The 15,947-nt window shown below is 42.2% G+C and overlaps 1 protein-coding gene across 1 annotated transcript in view; it reads left to right on the forward strand.

Annotated features, from left to right (window-relative positions):
- Positions 1 to 15,947, forward strand: part of adamts3 (ADAM metallopeptidase with thrombospondin type 1 motif, 3) — a 120,690-nt gene that overhangs the window by 10,650 nt on the left and 94,093 nt on the right. The window contains exon 4 of the mRNA XM_031870549.1: positions 15,509 to 15,665. Within this exon, the coding sequence (XP_031726409.1) occupies positions 15,509 to 15,665 (157 nt within the window). The remainder of the gene's footprint in view (positions 1 to 15,508; positions 15,666 to 15,947) is intronic.

The following is a 15,947-nucleotide window of genomic DNA, read 5'->3' on the forward strand; positions in this document are numbered from 1 at the left end:
GCCCAATTTTTCACTCCACATTTATTTCTGGAGGCAAAATGTCAACATCACAAGAGGACCTCATTTACTGTAGTGTGTCATGAAACAAAACATCCAATCGAGGGGGAAAGAAAGCCTGCTCTGCCTCACGCTGTTTGCAGCCTGAATGCAAAGCATGCACAGGACTGCATAACTGGAGATCAAACACTCTGCAAACCAGTGGTTGGGGGCCAGTGGTCTTTGATCTCAAGTGGTAGCCTTGGCCCTCACTAGGTGTGTGTTTTACTGTGTCTTAATTATAGCCAGGCTGCTGTCTGGAAGTCTTTACTGCAGCAGGCAGGCAGCCTGCTAAATGCTTATGAGGCAGATACTTCCTCCTTCAGCAGCAGCAGCAGTAGCAGTGTGGGGGCGAGGTGAGGGACGCTGGTCTTTGCCGGCCTGTGTGGGAGACAGCCATCATGTTTCATGCATGACAGAGGCACCAGGGAGAGGGGGTTTTCTTTTCTTCTTTCTGTCTCGGTAAACGCGGATGAAACGCATCAGAGCTGAATTCTGTTCTCTGCCTCATTTTAGTCTCATATTGAAAAACCAATCTGTCAGGGGTCACACCAGAGGGTTCGTTCAAATATGACGCACAGCAAACAGTCTGTCAGCTCATTTATGTCTCCCGTTCACTCCAGTGATTCATCGTTTCTGCTCCAAAACCTGAATCACTGTTCATCTCATTACCGCCGTTAAGGATTAAGGACACTTCATAGCTATTTTAGTACAAATGGTCTTACTGCTAATTTATTTTAGATTTTGCTCAGTGGAATCTGGGTCCCATTAATTCTCCTTCAACACTTAACGAGCCCTTTAGGTGGTCTGGATTCTTCCAGTATTCACTACTTCTATTTTGGACATTTTGGTCCTCAGACCCTCAGTGGGTGTTTGTGATCGGATGCGTTTGTCTGGGTCGGGACCCGCAGGTGGGTCAAAGAAGATTCTATAAGGGTAGCCAAATAAATTTGCAGAATTTCTCCCCCATAGTCTTCTATTTTACGTTTATATCTGCGGTACACCTTGTTCTAATTAGTGAAGCCATCTTATAACATTGAGTCTCATATGAAAAGGCTAGTGTGCAGTCCGTTTGTTTAACTGACGAGCGGAAATGAAAAGAATGAGATGGTCTCTTAACGTGCCTAAATGCCTTTATTTGGTCTAATTTATAAAGTATTTAATATGTGTGTAAGTTTTCAATAACAGATGCTTAAAACAAAGCTGTGGTTGTGTTTGGGTACCCCGCTGTTTCACTGGTCTATAAGACTTTCTGTTCAGAGAAACTTCAACTTGCTCTGTTGGTACCTTAGCCTGCATAAAACATGGACGTAGACTCTGTGATGTCCATATGTTTCCCAAGAACCAGTGAAGCTCAGGCTGGCCTCAAATAGTCAAACAATTCTGTATAAATGTTTCTCTTTCAAGCTACTGTATTTATAACTCATAGCAAATGAGTACAGTAATAAACTCTTCAAATGTAGCTGCCGCAAGGCATAGTGGGACAGCATCATCTCCTTTCCTTTGGTAAAGGATGGTTTAGTGAACCCTGTGCTAAAGGAGATACGAAAGGAAGCATTGATGCACCTTTTCTTAGCATTCACAGTATTCGACCAGCTCTTATCATGGCTGCCATTTGAATACTTTGGGTTCCTTTCACTCAGTTTTTCACTCAACTTTACGAATGAAAAAAGACTATTTGATTGCAGCCTCAAAGTGTCCAGCTCCAGCCGTTGCCATCTTGGCAGTACTGACACAGTACAACTCATGGCTAACCCAAAAGTAGGCTAAAAGTCAAGATAGAAACAGACAGCTAGCGGCTAGCGACCTGAGCCGGCAGCCGCCTGTCACTTTAAGTAGCCACTCCCTAAATTATGCATAACTTTAAGCCTTAATATAATTAAAATCGGTGAGTTTTATGAAAATGTAAGCTCCCGTAGAGTTGGCTATAGTATAGTTTATTTCTGCTGTTAAGTTAACATGAAGGGTCTATTGGGATTGACTCTTTTGGAGGCAGCCTCAAGTGGCCATTTGAAGAACTGCAGTATTTGTCACTTTATTTTGCATCTTCAGAGGTTTCCGCTTGATCGATACTTATATTACAAGTAGAGCTGGACCGATAAATTGGTCTTGCTACAGTACATCGGTTGAAATGAGCTCATTGCAGATATATCGCTAGTTTCAGAACAGAAATGCCAAACTAGGTTTAAGGTAATTTAGACGCAGTGTCAACATCAAATAGTTTGTCCACTAGTAAACAATTACGAGTAGATATTACACTGTAAAATGTCCTGCTCAGTAAATGTTTTGTTTTTTAAATCTAAGGGTGAATGTTTTTGTTTTGAAACATACCAATCAGCTGCGATGTCATTATCTGATTTTTAACGAGCTATGCAGCATCGGGCGGATTTTAATTGTACAAGCTCACATTGATGTAACTTTTCTGGCTGTGTTCTGAAAGCTTTGCTAAAATATTCATTACAAACGAACGCTCTGAATGTTGCCAGACACACGATCTTGCCAATGGCTTCCTTTGAATTATCTATGTGTGGAAAGGAGGGCTGCTGCTGCTTGGCTCTTTGGCTGGAATGAAAGTCTTGATCTTGGTGATTTTTGCAGCAGCAGACTGTCTTGTTTGTGAAACTTCTCTTCCGCTGAGAAACACTGCAGCCTTGTGAGCTTCAGATGCTGTCAGCGACGCTCTTTAATAATTTAAGGGTTAATGTTTGGACCTTTTTATTATGAAGATCGATTTGACTGATTCCAGAACGTCGAACCTGAACCAATCTTCTGTATCTTATGCCTGCAAAGATCAAAGAGCAGACATACGAGCTGTTGAAATCTAACACAAGCTGTCTTTTCAACTTTTTTGGGAAATATAAGCTCCATGAAAGCATTTGCTTCCGTTTATGGGATATAATGACAGTGTTTGATCCTTGAAACACACCTGGTCTGTGATGGATTTTTTTTTTTTACAGTACTTCCATCGTTAACAGTCGGAGGCAGCGACTCAGCCGAGGATGGTTGGCTGTGTTTCTTTTTCACGTACAGAACACGTCTCTTAAAAAGAGAAAAAGGATCCTGGATAACAACGCAGGAATGTGACTGACCATGAGATGTCAGAAGTGGGGGCATGGTGTATCATTCCCATCCTCCTCTTCCTCCTCCACTAACACAAGTCCATGTCTGGCCTCCTCTCTTGTGCTCACAGGGTTGCCCTGTCACAGAGTTGATGCTTCACATACTGCAGATGTTTTATTGTGGAGCCCTGAAAGGCAACAAGGGGAAGCTTCTCATGTCCGATGTATTTTTGGACTTCAGGACTCGGGGGAATATAATCTGTGTGTCTGCTTTTCGTCCACGGAAGAGTGTGGATTAATGAGTTGTTCGTGACGAGTAACTCCCTCATGCTGTTATAAATTAAGCCTCAGAAACATTCAAACTTTTTAATTTTTTCCTCTGAGTGTTCAGAGACAAACATGGAAATAAACCAGTGAGATTGCATTGAGTTTTCACATTGATGCTAGGCTGCTGCTGATTCATTATTTATAGATGACTCTTAATAAGTCTTCTTGGATGTAGCACACACCTGACACCAGTATTTACTTACAGCGATGTTGAAGGGAAATACTTTCCCTGCAAAACTCATCTCACACTTTATGGTGTGTCCTGAAGTTTTGAATGTCTCTCTGTATGATTTTAGCCAGGCCGGCAGTGTGGCTCTAGGTATGACGAATGGCTGTCTACCACTGTGGTCCAGACTGAAATACATCAACAGCTATTTGATGGATTGCTCAAATAGCTCAGCCATTCATGTTTCCCAGAGGATGAATCCTCGTGACTTTAAGAGCCACCATGGGGTTCATGTTTGTGCTATTTGATGGATTCCCATGACATTTGGTTTATATGTTCATGTTCCCCAGAGGCTGAACCTTGAGGACTTTGTTGGTCCCCTGACTTTTCCTTAAGAGCCACCAGGAGGTTAATGTTTGTGATTTTGAGAACAACTATTTGAACGATTGCCATGGAATTTGGTCCAGATATTCATACTCCCCCAGACTATGAATCCTTATGACTTTAAGAGACACCATTAAGTTGCGGCTTTGAGTTAAATATCTCAACAACTATTTGATGGATTTCCATGGAATTTGGTTCGGACAGTCATGTTCCACAGATGATAACCCCTCATGCCTTTCTTGGTCCCCTGACTTTTCCCTCAGAGCTCTGAAGTAAATGCCTCAATTGCAATTTGTGTTTAGTGCTGTGTTTGAAAGCTCAGAGAAAAGCTAGTAAATGAACCTTTTGAGTTGAGATTATTTTGTCACACAATATCAAGAAAGATGCTTAAATATGAACGGTTTCTATTCACAGTGTAGTTTCACTTTATGCAGAATATTGCTGTAATATGATGTAAAACTATGTATACATTGAAGAAGCGCTCATACATACACTACTTTATCTCACTACTTTGTAAGTGTGTGAGCACAATGTGAACACTTATTTAACAGGAACGAGCATGAGTAGTGGTGCTTTTGTAGGTGAAAACACAGCAATATTTTGACATGTTTTAGATGAAAAGCTGTCAAAATCCTGCCCTAAAACCCCAGATCCACTTTGATCTCCACTGATCTGATAGAGAATAATGTAGAACAGTACGTGAAGCACTACAGGAGGTACTACAAATCACCACAAAGAGCCGTTAAAGGAGAGCTCTGATGCAGGCTGTCAAACAATATAGATGTAATTGGCTTCACAGTCACTTGTAAGCATAAATACACAGTCCTTTTCAACACACATACAGTGATAATACAGTGATTATGATAGTATGGGAGTCAAATTGAGAGCAGGGACGTCACAATGGAGAAAGTGACATCCCTCCTTGTTGTCGTTGCATCTTTGACAGATTATGATTTGAGCGATCACATAGAAATGCATTTGATTTGCTGCCATTTATCGATGTGGCTCACAGCTGACATCCAGGTTTTTTCCAATTCCTCATGATTATGGAACATCAGCTCCGTGTCACATGTGAGAGGAACACGTTTTTCTGCACTTTCAGCTCTGCAGCATGAAGTGCATCTCCGTGCCACGGAGTACCGGCTTGTAGTTCGGCGTGACAAACAAAGTGTAAGCTGCCTGGAAATGCCTTAAAGCAACCATGAAATACTGCTTCAGCCTCGCTCATTTGTTTCCATGAAGCAGGACAGATGGAACAAAAAACTCCTCTTACTCTGTGCTGCATGAGGGAGGATTTTATTTTCCTTTTTTTTGTTTTCAAGCAGGGCCTTGGCAGGCAGGCAGGCAGGCAGACAGATCGACTGACAGATACAGACAGACAGGGGCTGACCTGAACAGCACCGACTGGGTGTCTTGCCTGTTGATATGAACCTTTACCTCGCCAGCGGCACTGTAAAACTTGGCCACTTCTTAAATGTGTGTCATGTTGCATAATCGGCTCTGCCAGCCAAAAGGGGTGAGGCACTCCTGTGTCTGCGGTGTGTGTGTGTGTGTGTGTGTGTGTGTGTGTGTGTGTGTGAGGCTCGCGAATGTAAACACACACTGCAGCCCTGATGGGTAACGCATCAGTTGGAGTATCCTTTTCAGAGCAAAAAGCCTGCCTGTTGGAGGACATTTGCTCCGCTGTCAGTTCCCTCCAGGCAGCTTTAACGCCTCCGGGCGAAGACCTCACCCTCGGGATGAAAAACGCTTACGACGCTGAGATTCATGCAGGGTGACAAAAATGAGCAAATAAGAAATGCTGTTGTTTTGCTATGAGATACGTGTGCTCAGTGGCATAAACTGTTGGACCTCGGAGACATAAAAGGGCATTCTGGACGTGCACAGCTCCCGACATATCTGGAGCTGCCGTGGGGAGAGGTGGGAGGAAAAACAAGTAAAGAAAATATCCTATTTGATTAGAAAAAGAAAGCGAGCCAGTTCCTCTTTGCAGCGAGCTGTAGTCGGGCACAAGAGTTTTATTCACTAATAGTTCTTAATGTTCCCTGTTGACTTAGCCGAGGCTTGTTGCAGAGGCTTGACCCCAGAGCTGTTTGGGTGTATGGTTTGAGGTACAGGAGGGGAGGCACACCAAGATATGCAAAGCCAAGCTATTTCTTCCAAGTTTTGCTCCCCAGCAGCCGAGGCTCCGGTCCAGCGTGCGCTGCCGGGGTGCTTTTTTTTATTGATATTTATGTGTTTAAACATTTTTAATCATGACCTGTATAAACTTAAGAGGAGCCCACATTTTCTGCTGTCGTAACAGACGGGACATTGAGGGCCATTCACTGGCGTGAGGCCTTTTTATTTTTAAGTATTCAAGTGCGGACGCTTCAGCGCCTCCTCAAAGCCGTGTGTAAATGTTTGCTCCGTTCGGCGGACACAACTGAAATACATTTGTATATTGTTTCTAAGAGTGCAGCCTGTGTTCACATTTTTCTTCGCCCAACACCAAAAAGCTTTCATTCATTTCAGTTTATCATCTGTAAAGCGTTTGACTTCCTAACGTTTGACTCTTTTTCCAAAACACCGCAGAAGGCAGAAGAATCTATTTGAATACATCTGAGGCTGAACTTCAAACACAGATATGCAAGAAAGACGAATTGAGGATATGGATAAGAGGATTCATTATCATGTGATCTGAGATATTTGAGCACATTTCTGATTATTATTGTGAAGCATTCTCTGAAATAGTTTCTGCTCCCCTGAGACTTTCAGTCACCTCTCCCGCAAATCACAAGAAATGAACTTTGTGTATTTTTCCCCCCCTTAAAGTCCCTTTAAAGGCCGGGGATGAAAATGGCAGGTAATGATGACGAAGGTTTGCTCACATTTTTGAAAGCAAACACACCTTTGAACAACACCGAGGGTGAAAGGTGGCAGTGTCCTGGCTGAATTCAGAGCCTTTTTCAACGTCGCAGTACCTCAACTTTTTTTTTTTTTTTTAACGAAAGCACGTTCATACCGACCTCCTTAAGAAGTTTAGACTGAAAGAGACTGTTTTTGAAAAACTGGAGCCCTTCAGCTGAATCCCATATGTTTTTCTTGGCAGACGAGTGCTGTCTGCTTGGCGGGGATGTTAAACTGATGGAACACAGGACTCTTGATCCCTTTTTTGAGGGTTGTGTTTAGGTACAACTGTGTGAGCCTCTGTCAGGCACCTGCCATTGTCTCCTCCAACAACCAAGACTGTGTGGCAAAAAAGATGAGCCCTCAGAAACCCCTTCTGCTCCAGAGCCAAACTTGAGATGAGAGGGTTTTTGAGTCTTGCGAAATGTGAACGTGTGTTTTTAAAGCCAGTTGTTGCACCACTTCTTTTTTTTTTTACACTAATCATGGGATTCTTGCCAAACAATCATCCACAAGGCATGTTAACTTGCAGACTTCCATCCCGGAGACACAACCTCCCGCTGGAGGTGTGTTCTTTGTTTGTGGAAGAGATTCCTGGAGGATAATTGTTAAGTAGTTTGGATCAGGGTGACGCGATGCGTGAATACGTACATGCGGGTCTGTTCAGATAATCACATTCGTGCTTTGTTCCACACATCGGTTCACCTGAGGTTGACCTCACTGATGTCGGCGGATTAAATTCAATCTTAAATCGTTGGTTTGAGGCTATGCAAAGTATCTGAGTTGTTGTTTTTTACTTTTTAAAATGCAGTCTGAACGCTAGAGTTGGTGATGTTCTTCAAAAACATTTAGTCATATTTGTTGACATGCTCATGACATCCCAACAATAAATAAATCAAACGCTCTGACAAAAACAAGAAGAACTGTCTGTCACAGGACTGATCGTTTCATTCGGCCCGGATGTGATGAACTACAAATCAACTAGTGATCACATAGCAGAACCTTTGGCTTTATGAGGGGGGGATGATGATTCTATACGTCCATACATCATCTGGAACCTGAAGATTCAGGCGCTGTGTCTCAAGTCGGCCATAAATCTTTGAACAACACCGAGGGTGAAAGGTGGCAGTGTGTCCTGCCGTTAAAGCTTTAACAGACATTGTGTTTTGGTCAGACGGCTATTCAAATGTTGAAAGTTTAGACTGAATAAGGGCTTAGAGCTACATGATGAAGGTATGCGATGGCCAGTTGTTGCACCATTTCTTTGGTTGATACCATTTGTTACGTAGATTTGGTGCTAAAATAGATACAAATCAAGGGAAAATAACACATTTATCCTGCCTGCAAAAACAATGTGTGCACGTCAATGTGCTGACTGATGACGAGAGCCGATGCTGTCACAGGCCCCTTGATGCTTTGAATAACACAGGAACATCCAAGAAGCAGCTCCCTAAAGTAAAACCCAAAGCCTGAAACTGCAACAAAGCCCTTTTTTTAAATATTAGTGGGTCTCCTGGTTTCAGTTCATCATATTTTTATCCGGATATCACGCTGCACAGTTCCCTTATTTATATATAATTACATTATGTTACTCCAGGAAGAAGAACCACTCTATGTCCTTTCAATTATTAATCCAGCAGCCGTCCAAACCACCGTTCTTTAAGGGCTGTCTCTGTGTGACAGAGAAATTCACCACGCAAAGAGAGCAGAGTCCTATTTCCTTCTATTCACTTGTCTCTTTACACATGGTTCATATTCATATATACAGTATATATATATGAATATGAACCATATATGGGCTGTATTGGTGCTTCCCTCGAGCTATAATAGCATTGGCCTTTTAAATATTCCCGCTTCATTGTCACTTTTACCAGCAGAATAAGAGCTTATGGATCAGAAATGACACCTCTGACGGGCTTTTTTAAAATTGATTTAAAAGAGTATATTGTGGTAAATCCGTTCTTCCTCTTGTGCGTACTGCAGTGGTGGGATGTACCAAAGTACTTTACTCAAATACTGGCCTCAACCACATTTTGAAGTTGCCTTTTACTCTACTTTATACTTCTATTTTTCTACATTTTGGACTCAAATATTGAACTTTTTAATCTTCTGCAATTTTTTTAAAGCTTAGGTTACTTTGCAAATTCACATTATTAATACAACAATCTTAATCCAATAATATATATCATCCTAAATTATGAGCACTTGGTATTTGAAGTATACTTTGATGCTAATGCTTAGGTACTTATATTGGTTACAGAGTAATTCTACACTGTAGTATTGCTAAATGTCTGAATACTTCTTCCACCTCTGGTGTGCAGTATCAGCCGGATTACTAAAACACTTCAAGTATAGAAAGATATTTTCGTGACATGAATGAACTAAGGTGACGTGAGAATGAACAAGTGGTGTGAAAATGAACTGGTGTCCCACAGTAGAGACTCGTGTCCTTTAGATCAGAGTTACTGTGGACAGCTGAGATCCTCCCACTGCCAGAGAAGACATGAAGGCTCTCAAGACCTTTTCTCCTAATGTGTGTGGTCTGTATTATTCCAGCCAGAGGTCTCAGTTTCCGTGCTTCAGTCTCACAATCCTTACATAAGGACTGTTGAGCTAATAATATCTAACATGTCACATAATGAGTGTGAAGTGTGGAACATCGCTGGCTGTGGTCGTCAGATTTTGGTAATTTACCGTGAGACACCACGTTTTTAGTTCCTATTCTTGCATGTCAGACAGAATTTGTGTCCTTGTGTGCACGTCAATAACAAAATTACACTTTTTTGAATCGAGTATCCAGTTGTTTTTTTTCTAGGAATGGTTGGATGGACTATACATACCATAGTAGGCGTATTTGGACTGCGCTTTAGGCCCTGAGGCTTACAACCAAAATCCCTCCAAATATATGCAGCCAAGTTGTTCCTGAATCACCCCAAAAAAACCAAAACACATTATCTGAAACATGGGGGAGGACAGTGTCAAATTCCATATTTGCATATGTTAAACTAATGATTGAGCAGTTAAGCCTCGCTTATAGACATGAGCTGAAATCGTGATGAGGAAACTCCGTGCAAGTTTCTAATCGCGGCAAACCGACATCCTCCCAAACTGTAGGGGGCAGTGTATCAAAACCTCTACAACGTCTACAGACACTAAATAAACCGGCCTTCACGTACCGGTCTCTTCATTTTTCCCACCCTTTCGCTGATAAATGTTTGTGATACATCAAATTTTTGGCCAATCCGGCTGTCTCTGTGTTTGTTCATTGAGGAGTCGGAGAAGCATTGCTTTCTTCCTCCTTCTTCAGCTCGTTGCTCTGGCTGTCCTCCACTCAACAGATTCTCAGTCGACTGCTTCAAGAATAGAATAAAAAATGAATTCCAGGACGGCTGTGTCCAATTGCTTACTTACAGTATGTCTCCATTCAGTCAGAGTGGTGAGAGCTCAGCGCTTTGCTTTGGGGCGACACAGATTACTGAAACGCATTGCTCATTGAGACCGGGGCGGATTCCTGCTTTGGTTAAAGACCCAGCGAGCTAAATATTCACAGTATTATTTTTTTCATCACAGACAAACTCAGATTAAAGTAAGAGTTTAAAAACTATGGGTTGCATAAATATATATATATATATATATATATATATATATATATATATATATATATTTTTTATTTTTTGAAGCGGCACCATTCAGTGGCTCTTTCACTGAGAGTGTTAGTCGTCGTATCTTTGATCCGGTCTAAACAGTCTTGTGCGTCACGCTGTGGAGCAGCTTTTAATCAGCGTCTAAAAGTCAGCTCCGCGTCTCATTACGTGCACCGCTGCATCTTTATATCCGGACTCCTCACCATGTCTGCCTCTGCCGTGTGTTAACAAGAAGGTGGCATCTTTAGATAGTTCATAAGGTGTTGAGAGTAAAGCAGCACCACCAGACGGATTCACAACTTTTATTTTTATCCAATTAACCATCTGTCGGTGTGTTCGCATGGCCTCCCACCTTCCACCGCCCGCAGAGGCGCTTTGATAGGTCTGAGCCCTGATTTATGATGAGTCTGAGTCTTCTGGTGGTTTTATTCTGTCTCAGTTGATCCTACACTGAAGCTTGCTGGAGGCTCAGATGCTTCTGATTGAGACCTTTGACCTTTCTTTTTTGGAACAAAGTGAATAAAAGACAGCCACGTTCAATTTGACTTTAATTCAAAAATACGCCTCCGTCTGCCTCCGCTGTCAACATGCCAGTGTTGAGGTGAATTTGTTTAGCTGCGAGTGAGTCGAGGTGGGAGATGAGCTCAGAGTAGATGAAGGAGAAGGCGGGATGTGGTTTTTGGGGCGTAATGCCAAGAAGACTTCCTGCAGCTTGTCTCCGAACACTAGTGCATGTGAGGAAGTCGGTAGCTTAATTGGTGCATCGCTAAGCAAATGGCATTACAGCCGGACAGCATAGGCCGACATACAGAAAGTGTTTAATCTGTAGATGTGAGCGACGCCTGCAGGTGTCAGAATAACAACAATAAGCAGAGGAGCAAATCCCTGCCGCAAACATGTTAAAGGTAACAAGGCAACAAGACTAGTTAAAAAATGTTCCCTCACGTGAACGTCTTCAACAATATGCTTGTTTTTATTTGTCTGTTATGCATTAATAACATCTGACGAGAAGACAAGAAGAGTTTTATGGCAGCAATGTGCCATTTGAAAAAAAACTAGTGGAAGGAAAACATCCAAAATACACATTAAAGTTTTTATCTTCCTACTTTGTCTATTTGCGTCTGTAGATTTCTCCTAAATTCACCAAAAGTTACCATTAGAGGATGCCTCATTTGCATATTTAAAGATAACATTTCAGAAAGATGTCATGGTGATGTCTAGTTCATTTGTTTTACCCTATTCCCTTCAAAATGTATATACACATTTACAAAACATCTCTTTTAATTAAAGGCCGTTTTCTCTAAATGAGTTTTTTCTCAGAGATCTCCACTTCAGCAGCTCGCACAGACGCCAAACTGTCCAGTTCCATTCCTCTCTATAGTCTGAAGGTTTTGACAGAAGGGTCTCTTCATATTTCATTCATAGCCTGATTTATGCAACATTTTATTTTAAAAAATGTCATGGCTGTTGACAGTACTTTCTAATTGATGGACTGATACAAAGAGAAATCCAGAATTCCCTCCATTAAAACCTTTGACTCCAATATGTCGACAAACTGAAACAAGAATTTTGAACCTGCGGTTTTATCCAATGTTCAGATTTCTGTTCTGGAAACGTTTAAATATGTGCACATTTTTAATAAGACAATGCCTCATTTGCATATTTAAACATACCACTTCAGAAAAATTGCAATTAACAAAAGAATTGTCTTGACGTCAGCAATCGCCTGGGGGAGTTTCATGGTGACACCTGTTAGTTAAAAATGTAACCCTAATCAAGATGAGAAGGAATCGAGATGACTTTGTGAGAGACGCGGTTCTCTTTGATGAGGAAGACGTGTCAAAGGTCACTAAATCCTTCTTATTCTATATTCATCACGTCCAGTGTTGTTGTGATGACCTCTAGCTGCCTTCAGAGCTGTCAGCTCCAGACTCCATCTGAATATAAACAGAATGTCCTGCAGCAAATTGTCCCTTTTGATTCAGATTTTCTCTCAGTTTGTATCTAACAATCGCTAACAAACATTCAAGGTTTATTTGTGATTCCATTGCAAAAGCAACATGTGGCCTTCATAGCAACCTTCACCGTAAGTCTGACTGTCAGCGACTGTTTGTTTACTAGCAAACCCAACAGGGTGCGTTTCAGTGTGTGTTTGTCCTCGCCTCCAGGGCAAGTTGTCTTATCATTTAATGTAAATGCAGCAGTTTGACCGAGTAAATGAATACATTTACACATAATCGTGGTTCATAGCAGATAGAAGTAGATGCATTGTCAACACATTTGATGCAATTTCAGTTTGTAGCTCCCAGCGATGCTGCCACGTGACGTATTTCAGCACCATAACCCGGTCAGAATACTAACTCCTACGAAGCTGGTTATGAACTCGGTAAATCAACCCCGGGTTCCTCAATCTGGCTCTGAGCGCGTTCGCATAAAGGGGCGGAGTTTGTAACAAATAACCAATCACAAACATGGAGAAGTCTGCTGTCGGCAGAGCAGCATATTTTACAACCGAAGAGAAAACCAGATTAGACAAATATGAAGAAGTTCAACACACAACCCAGGCTCAAAGTAACAGTTTAAACATGCAAAAGAAATAAAGCTGGCAATAAATCACTGACTGAATGTGTAGATTAAAGTGATATCACTGCCTCATCTAGGGTATGATGAGTCTGACTGTAATTACATTCTGTTACATGAACGCGTTGCTTACCTGTATTCTTATAGCGTATATGACGATATCTTATAATGTCTTATTCTTTCAGCTGCGAGCCCGGTTGCTGTGATATCATCTAACGATCAGCACACCGAGCTCTGATTGGGCAGTAGGCGGTGCTTTTATTCCAGTTGATCTCTTGTCTCAAACATAAGCTGTTCTTGCCACGGGGATCTACCCCGGTAAGGCGTCGACCCTAAAGTCACCACGCTGATCCCAAATCCTGCTTCGTGGTGCAGACCCCTGGTCCTCCTGGACTTGAATAAATCAGACTACATCAGCTTTATGGCCACATTATGAAAGGGTCCCCCCTCTCAGTCGATTAGTCCACTGAGATTTCTGTCGTCGGTTAGTTGTTTATTCATGTTTTCTTTTCATGCTGAATGACTGATTTCAGAGAAGCTCATCTCTGTTAAACACAAGGTTTAGAGCGGTGCTTTAGTGTGAATTGTCGATTGAAGGTTGATTAGTCGACTAAATCGTACAAGTCGACTAAGAACGTCTTTGGTCAAGGACAGCCCAAACAAGCAGCACAAACGTTTAGGATGTCTTTTGGACATTTGGATGCCCAAAAGTCCAACGGTCACGCTCGGCTGTTGGACTATGTGCAGCACACCTCAGGACATGAATATTCTGTCCACGGGTTCAAAGTTCCATGCAGACTTAAGTTAAGAACTGAGATTGGAGTGCAGCCAGTAGTGCGTGTAAACAGGAGGAGAGAGGGGGGGTGTTCGGTTGGTTGGGGACTATGGGAGTTGGAAAGGAGTTCAGTGTGCGTGTCGGTCGCAAAGCTCCATATGTGCACAGCCCGGCGGAGTGTTAGTGGAGAGGCCAGAGCGAGGTGCAGCAGTGAAGGACGGGGCCGACCGGCCCGACCGAGAGCTGGAACAAATTCCTCTGGAGCTCTGTGAGAGGTGTCTCTGTCTGCACACAGGTGCACAGTAGTGGCATTTTGATTTATTTTTCTGCCCCTCTAAAGGCTGAGCGTGACCGTTGGACATTAAGTTCAGTCAACGTTCCTCCCGTCTCGTCGAATGTCGCAGCGAAGCGATCTGAGCGCCGCGTGGCCCAGACGAGCAGATCGTGCATATTTGTGTTTTGCATTTAAATCCTCGATGAATCAAAAAGATCACACAAGGCCGAGGCTTTATTTGCATTCTGACTTCATTTGCATTTTGTAAGAACTGTACACATTCGTAGTAGTTGTGTAGTTGGCATTATTTTATCATTAGTTTGTGTAATATTAATTGGTTTATGAATTCTACATTATATCAAAGCTGTCGAGACAATAACGATTACATTCTGATTACATTGGTAAACTATCATATTGACATTTTATTGTTGCGCACATTATAACATCATATATTCTATATTAAGTCTCTGTTCATGACTACCAAATTAATTTCAAAACATCTACAAACATTACATGAAACTTTATAAAAGCATCCAGATAATGTTCATAGACAGTCATAATCATTAACCATTAATAAAGTCTTAACCGGCGTTCTAAATGTTAATAACGTGGATATCATTAAAAAATGTTCACGCTGAATATAAAATGTAATAATGTGTGCAACAAGAATCCTTTCATTGTGTGTTGACAGTATAATAACTATCAACTCGAGCACTAACGATGGTTATTATAAAGTGTTGCCTGCAGTGCTACACGTCGGTCGCTACCACGCGTTTGGATCAATCAGTTTGTTTGTTCATCATCTTGTTAGGCGCACAGCGGGATCCTTTAAGACATCCCACCCTAAACTACGGGCATGACTGGCCTCGCATTGCAGGAAATCTGACGGCGGCAGGTAGCGATCACGAAGCAATTCCCTTCCCTAACGATGTGGAGCTTTCTCATCGCCGCCTGCTGCTGTCGGGTAACCGGCTGGTAATTGCAGACGGATTGTACGTTGCAGGTAAACAACAGAAAACAACATGGAGCGAGGTCACAGGGAGAGACATTCATACATTTAAGCAGAAAATTAGTACATAGAGACAATCTTGAATAAATGACTAAATATCTCATTAGCATGTCTCTTCATCTATTTAATGCGTCTGTTTCGGGTGTCGGTGTGTTGTCTGTTCAGTCCCAATGAATCCTTGCTGCATACATCTACAGCAGCTCAGTGGAATCATCATCTTGATGTGTGACCTTGTTATCATAATCTGCCGGTGCTGAATGGATCACGGTTGATAAGGGAAAGCATGTGAAGAAGTCTGATGGCCAGAGTTCTCCGTACAGAGCAGCGTGGTTCCACACGCTCATTGTCCGGGTGTTGTGTTGCAGGCCGGGATGATCCGCACCGACGCAGACGAGTACTTCATCGAGCCGCTGGAGCGAGGCACTCAGGAGCTGGAGCACCAGGGCCGGGTCCACGTGGTCTACCGCCGGTCCGCTCTGCTGCAGCCCCCCTCCGACATTTCTGGGGACTACCAGCTACCAGGTAGGACCCACAACCACCAGGTTTTACTGCTACCGGGGCTGATAGGATTACTATTACTGCTACTATTTCTATGACTATGATGACACTGCCAGCGGTCAGTTTATATACTGTATGTATGTTCTGCTTTCAATTTGCAGATGAAGTAAGGTGTGTAGTAAGGATTCTACAGTCAGTCAATTATTATTTGTATAAATAATCAATACTTAATTGGACGATATGCCTTCACAACCATGAACAAAACAAAACAAAACAAACAGCTGAAGGTCAGGAACTGTATATATA

This window comes from Anarrhichthys ocellatus, unplaced genomic scaffold, assembly GCF_004355925.1.
Source record: "Anarrhichthys ocellatus isolate YVR2014 unplaced genomic scaffold, GSC_Weel_1.0 scaffold53, whole genome shotgun sequence".
NCBI lineage: Eukaryota > Metazoa > Chordata > Actinopteri > Perciformes > Anarhichadidae > Anarrhichthys > Anarrhichthys ocellatus.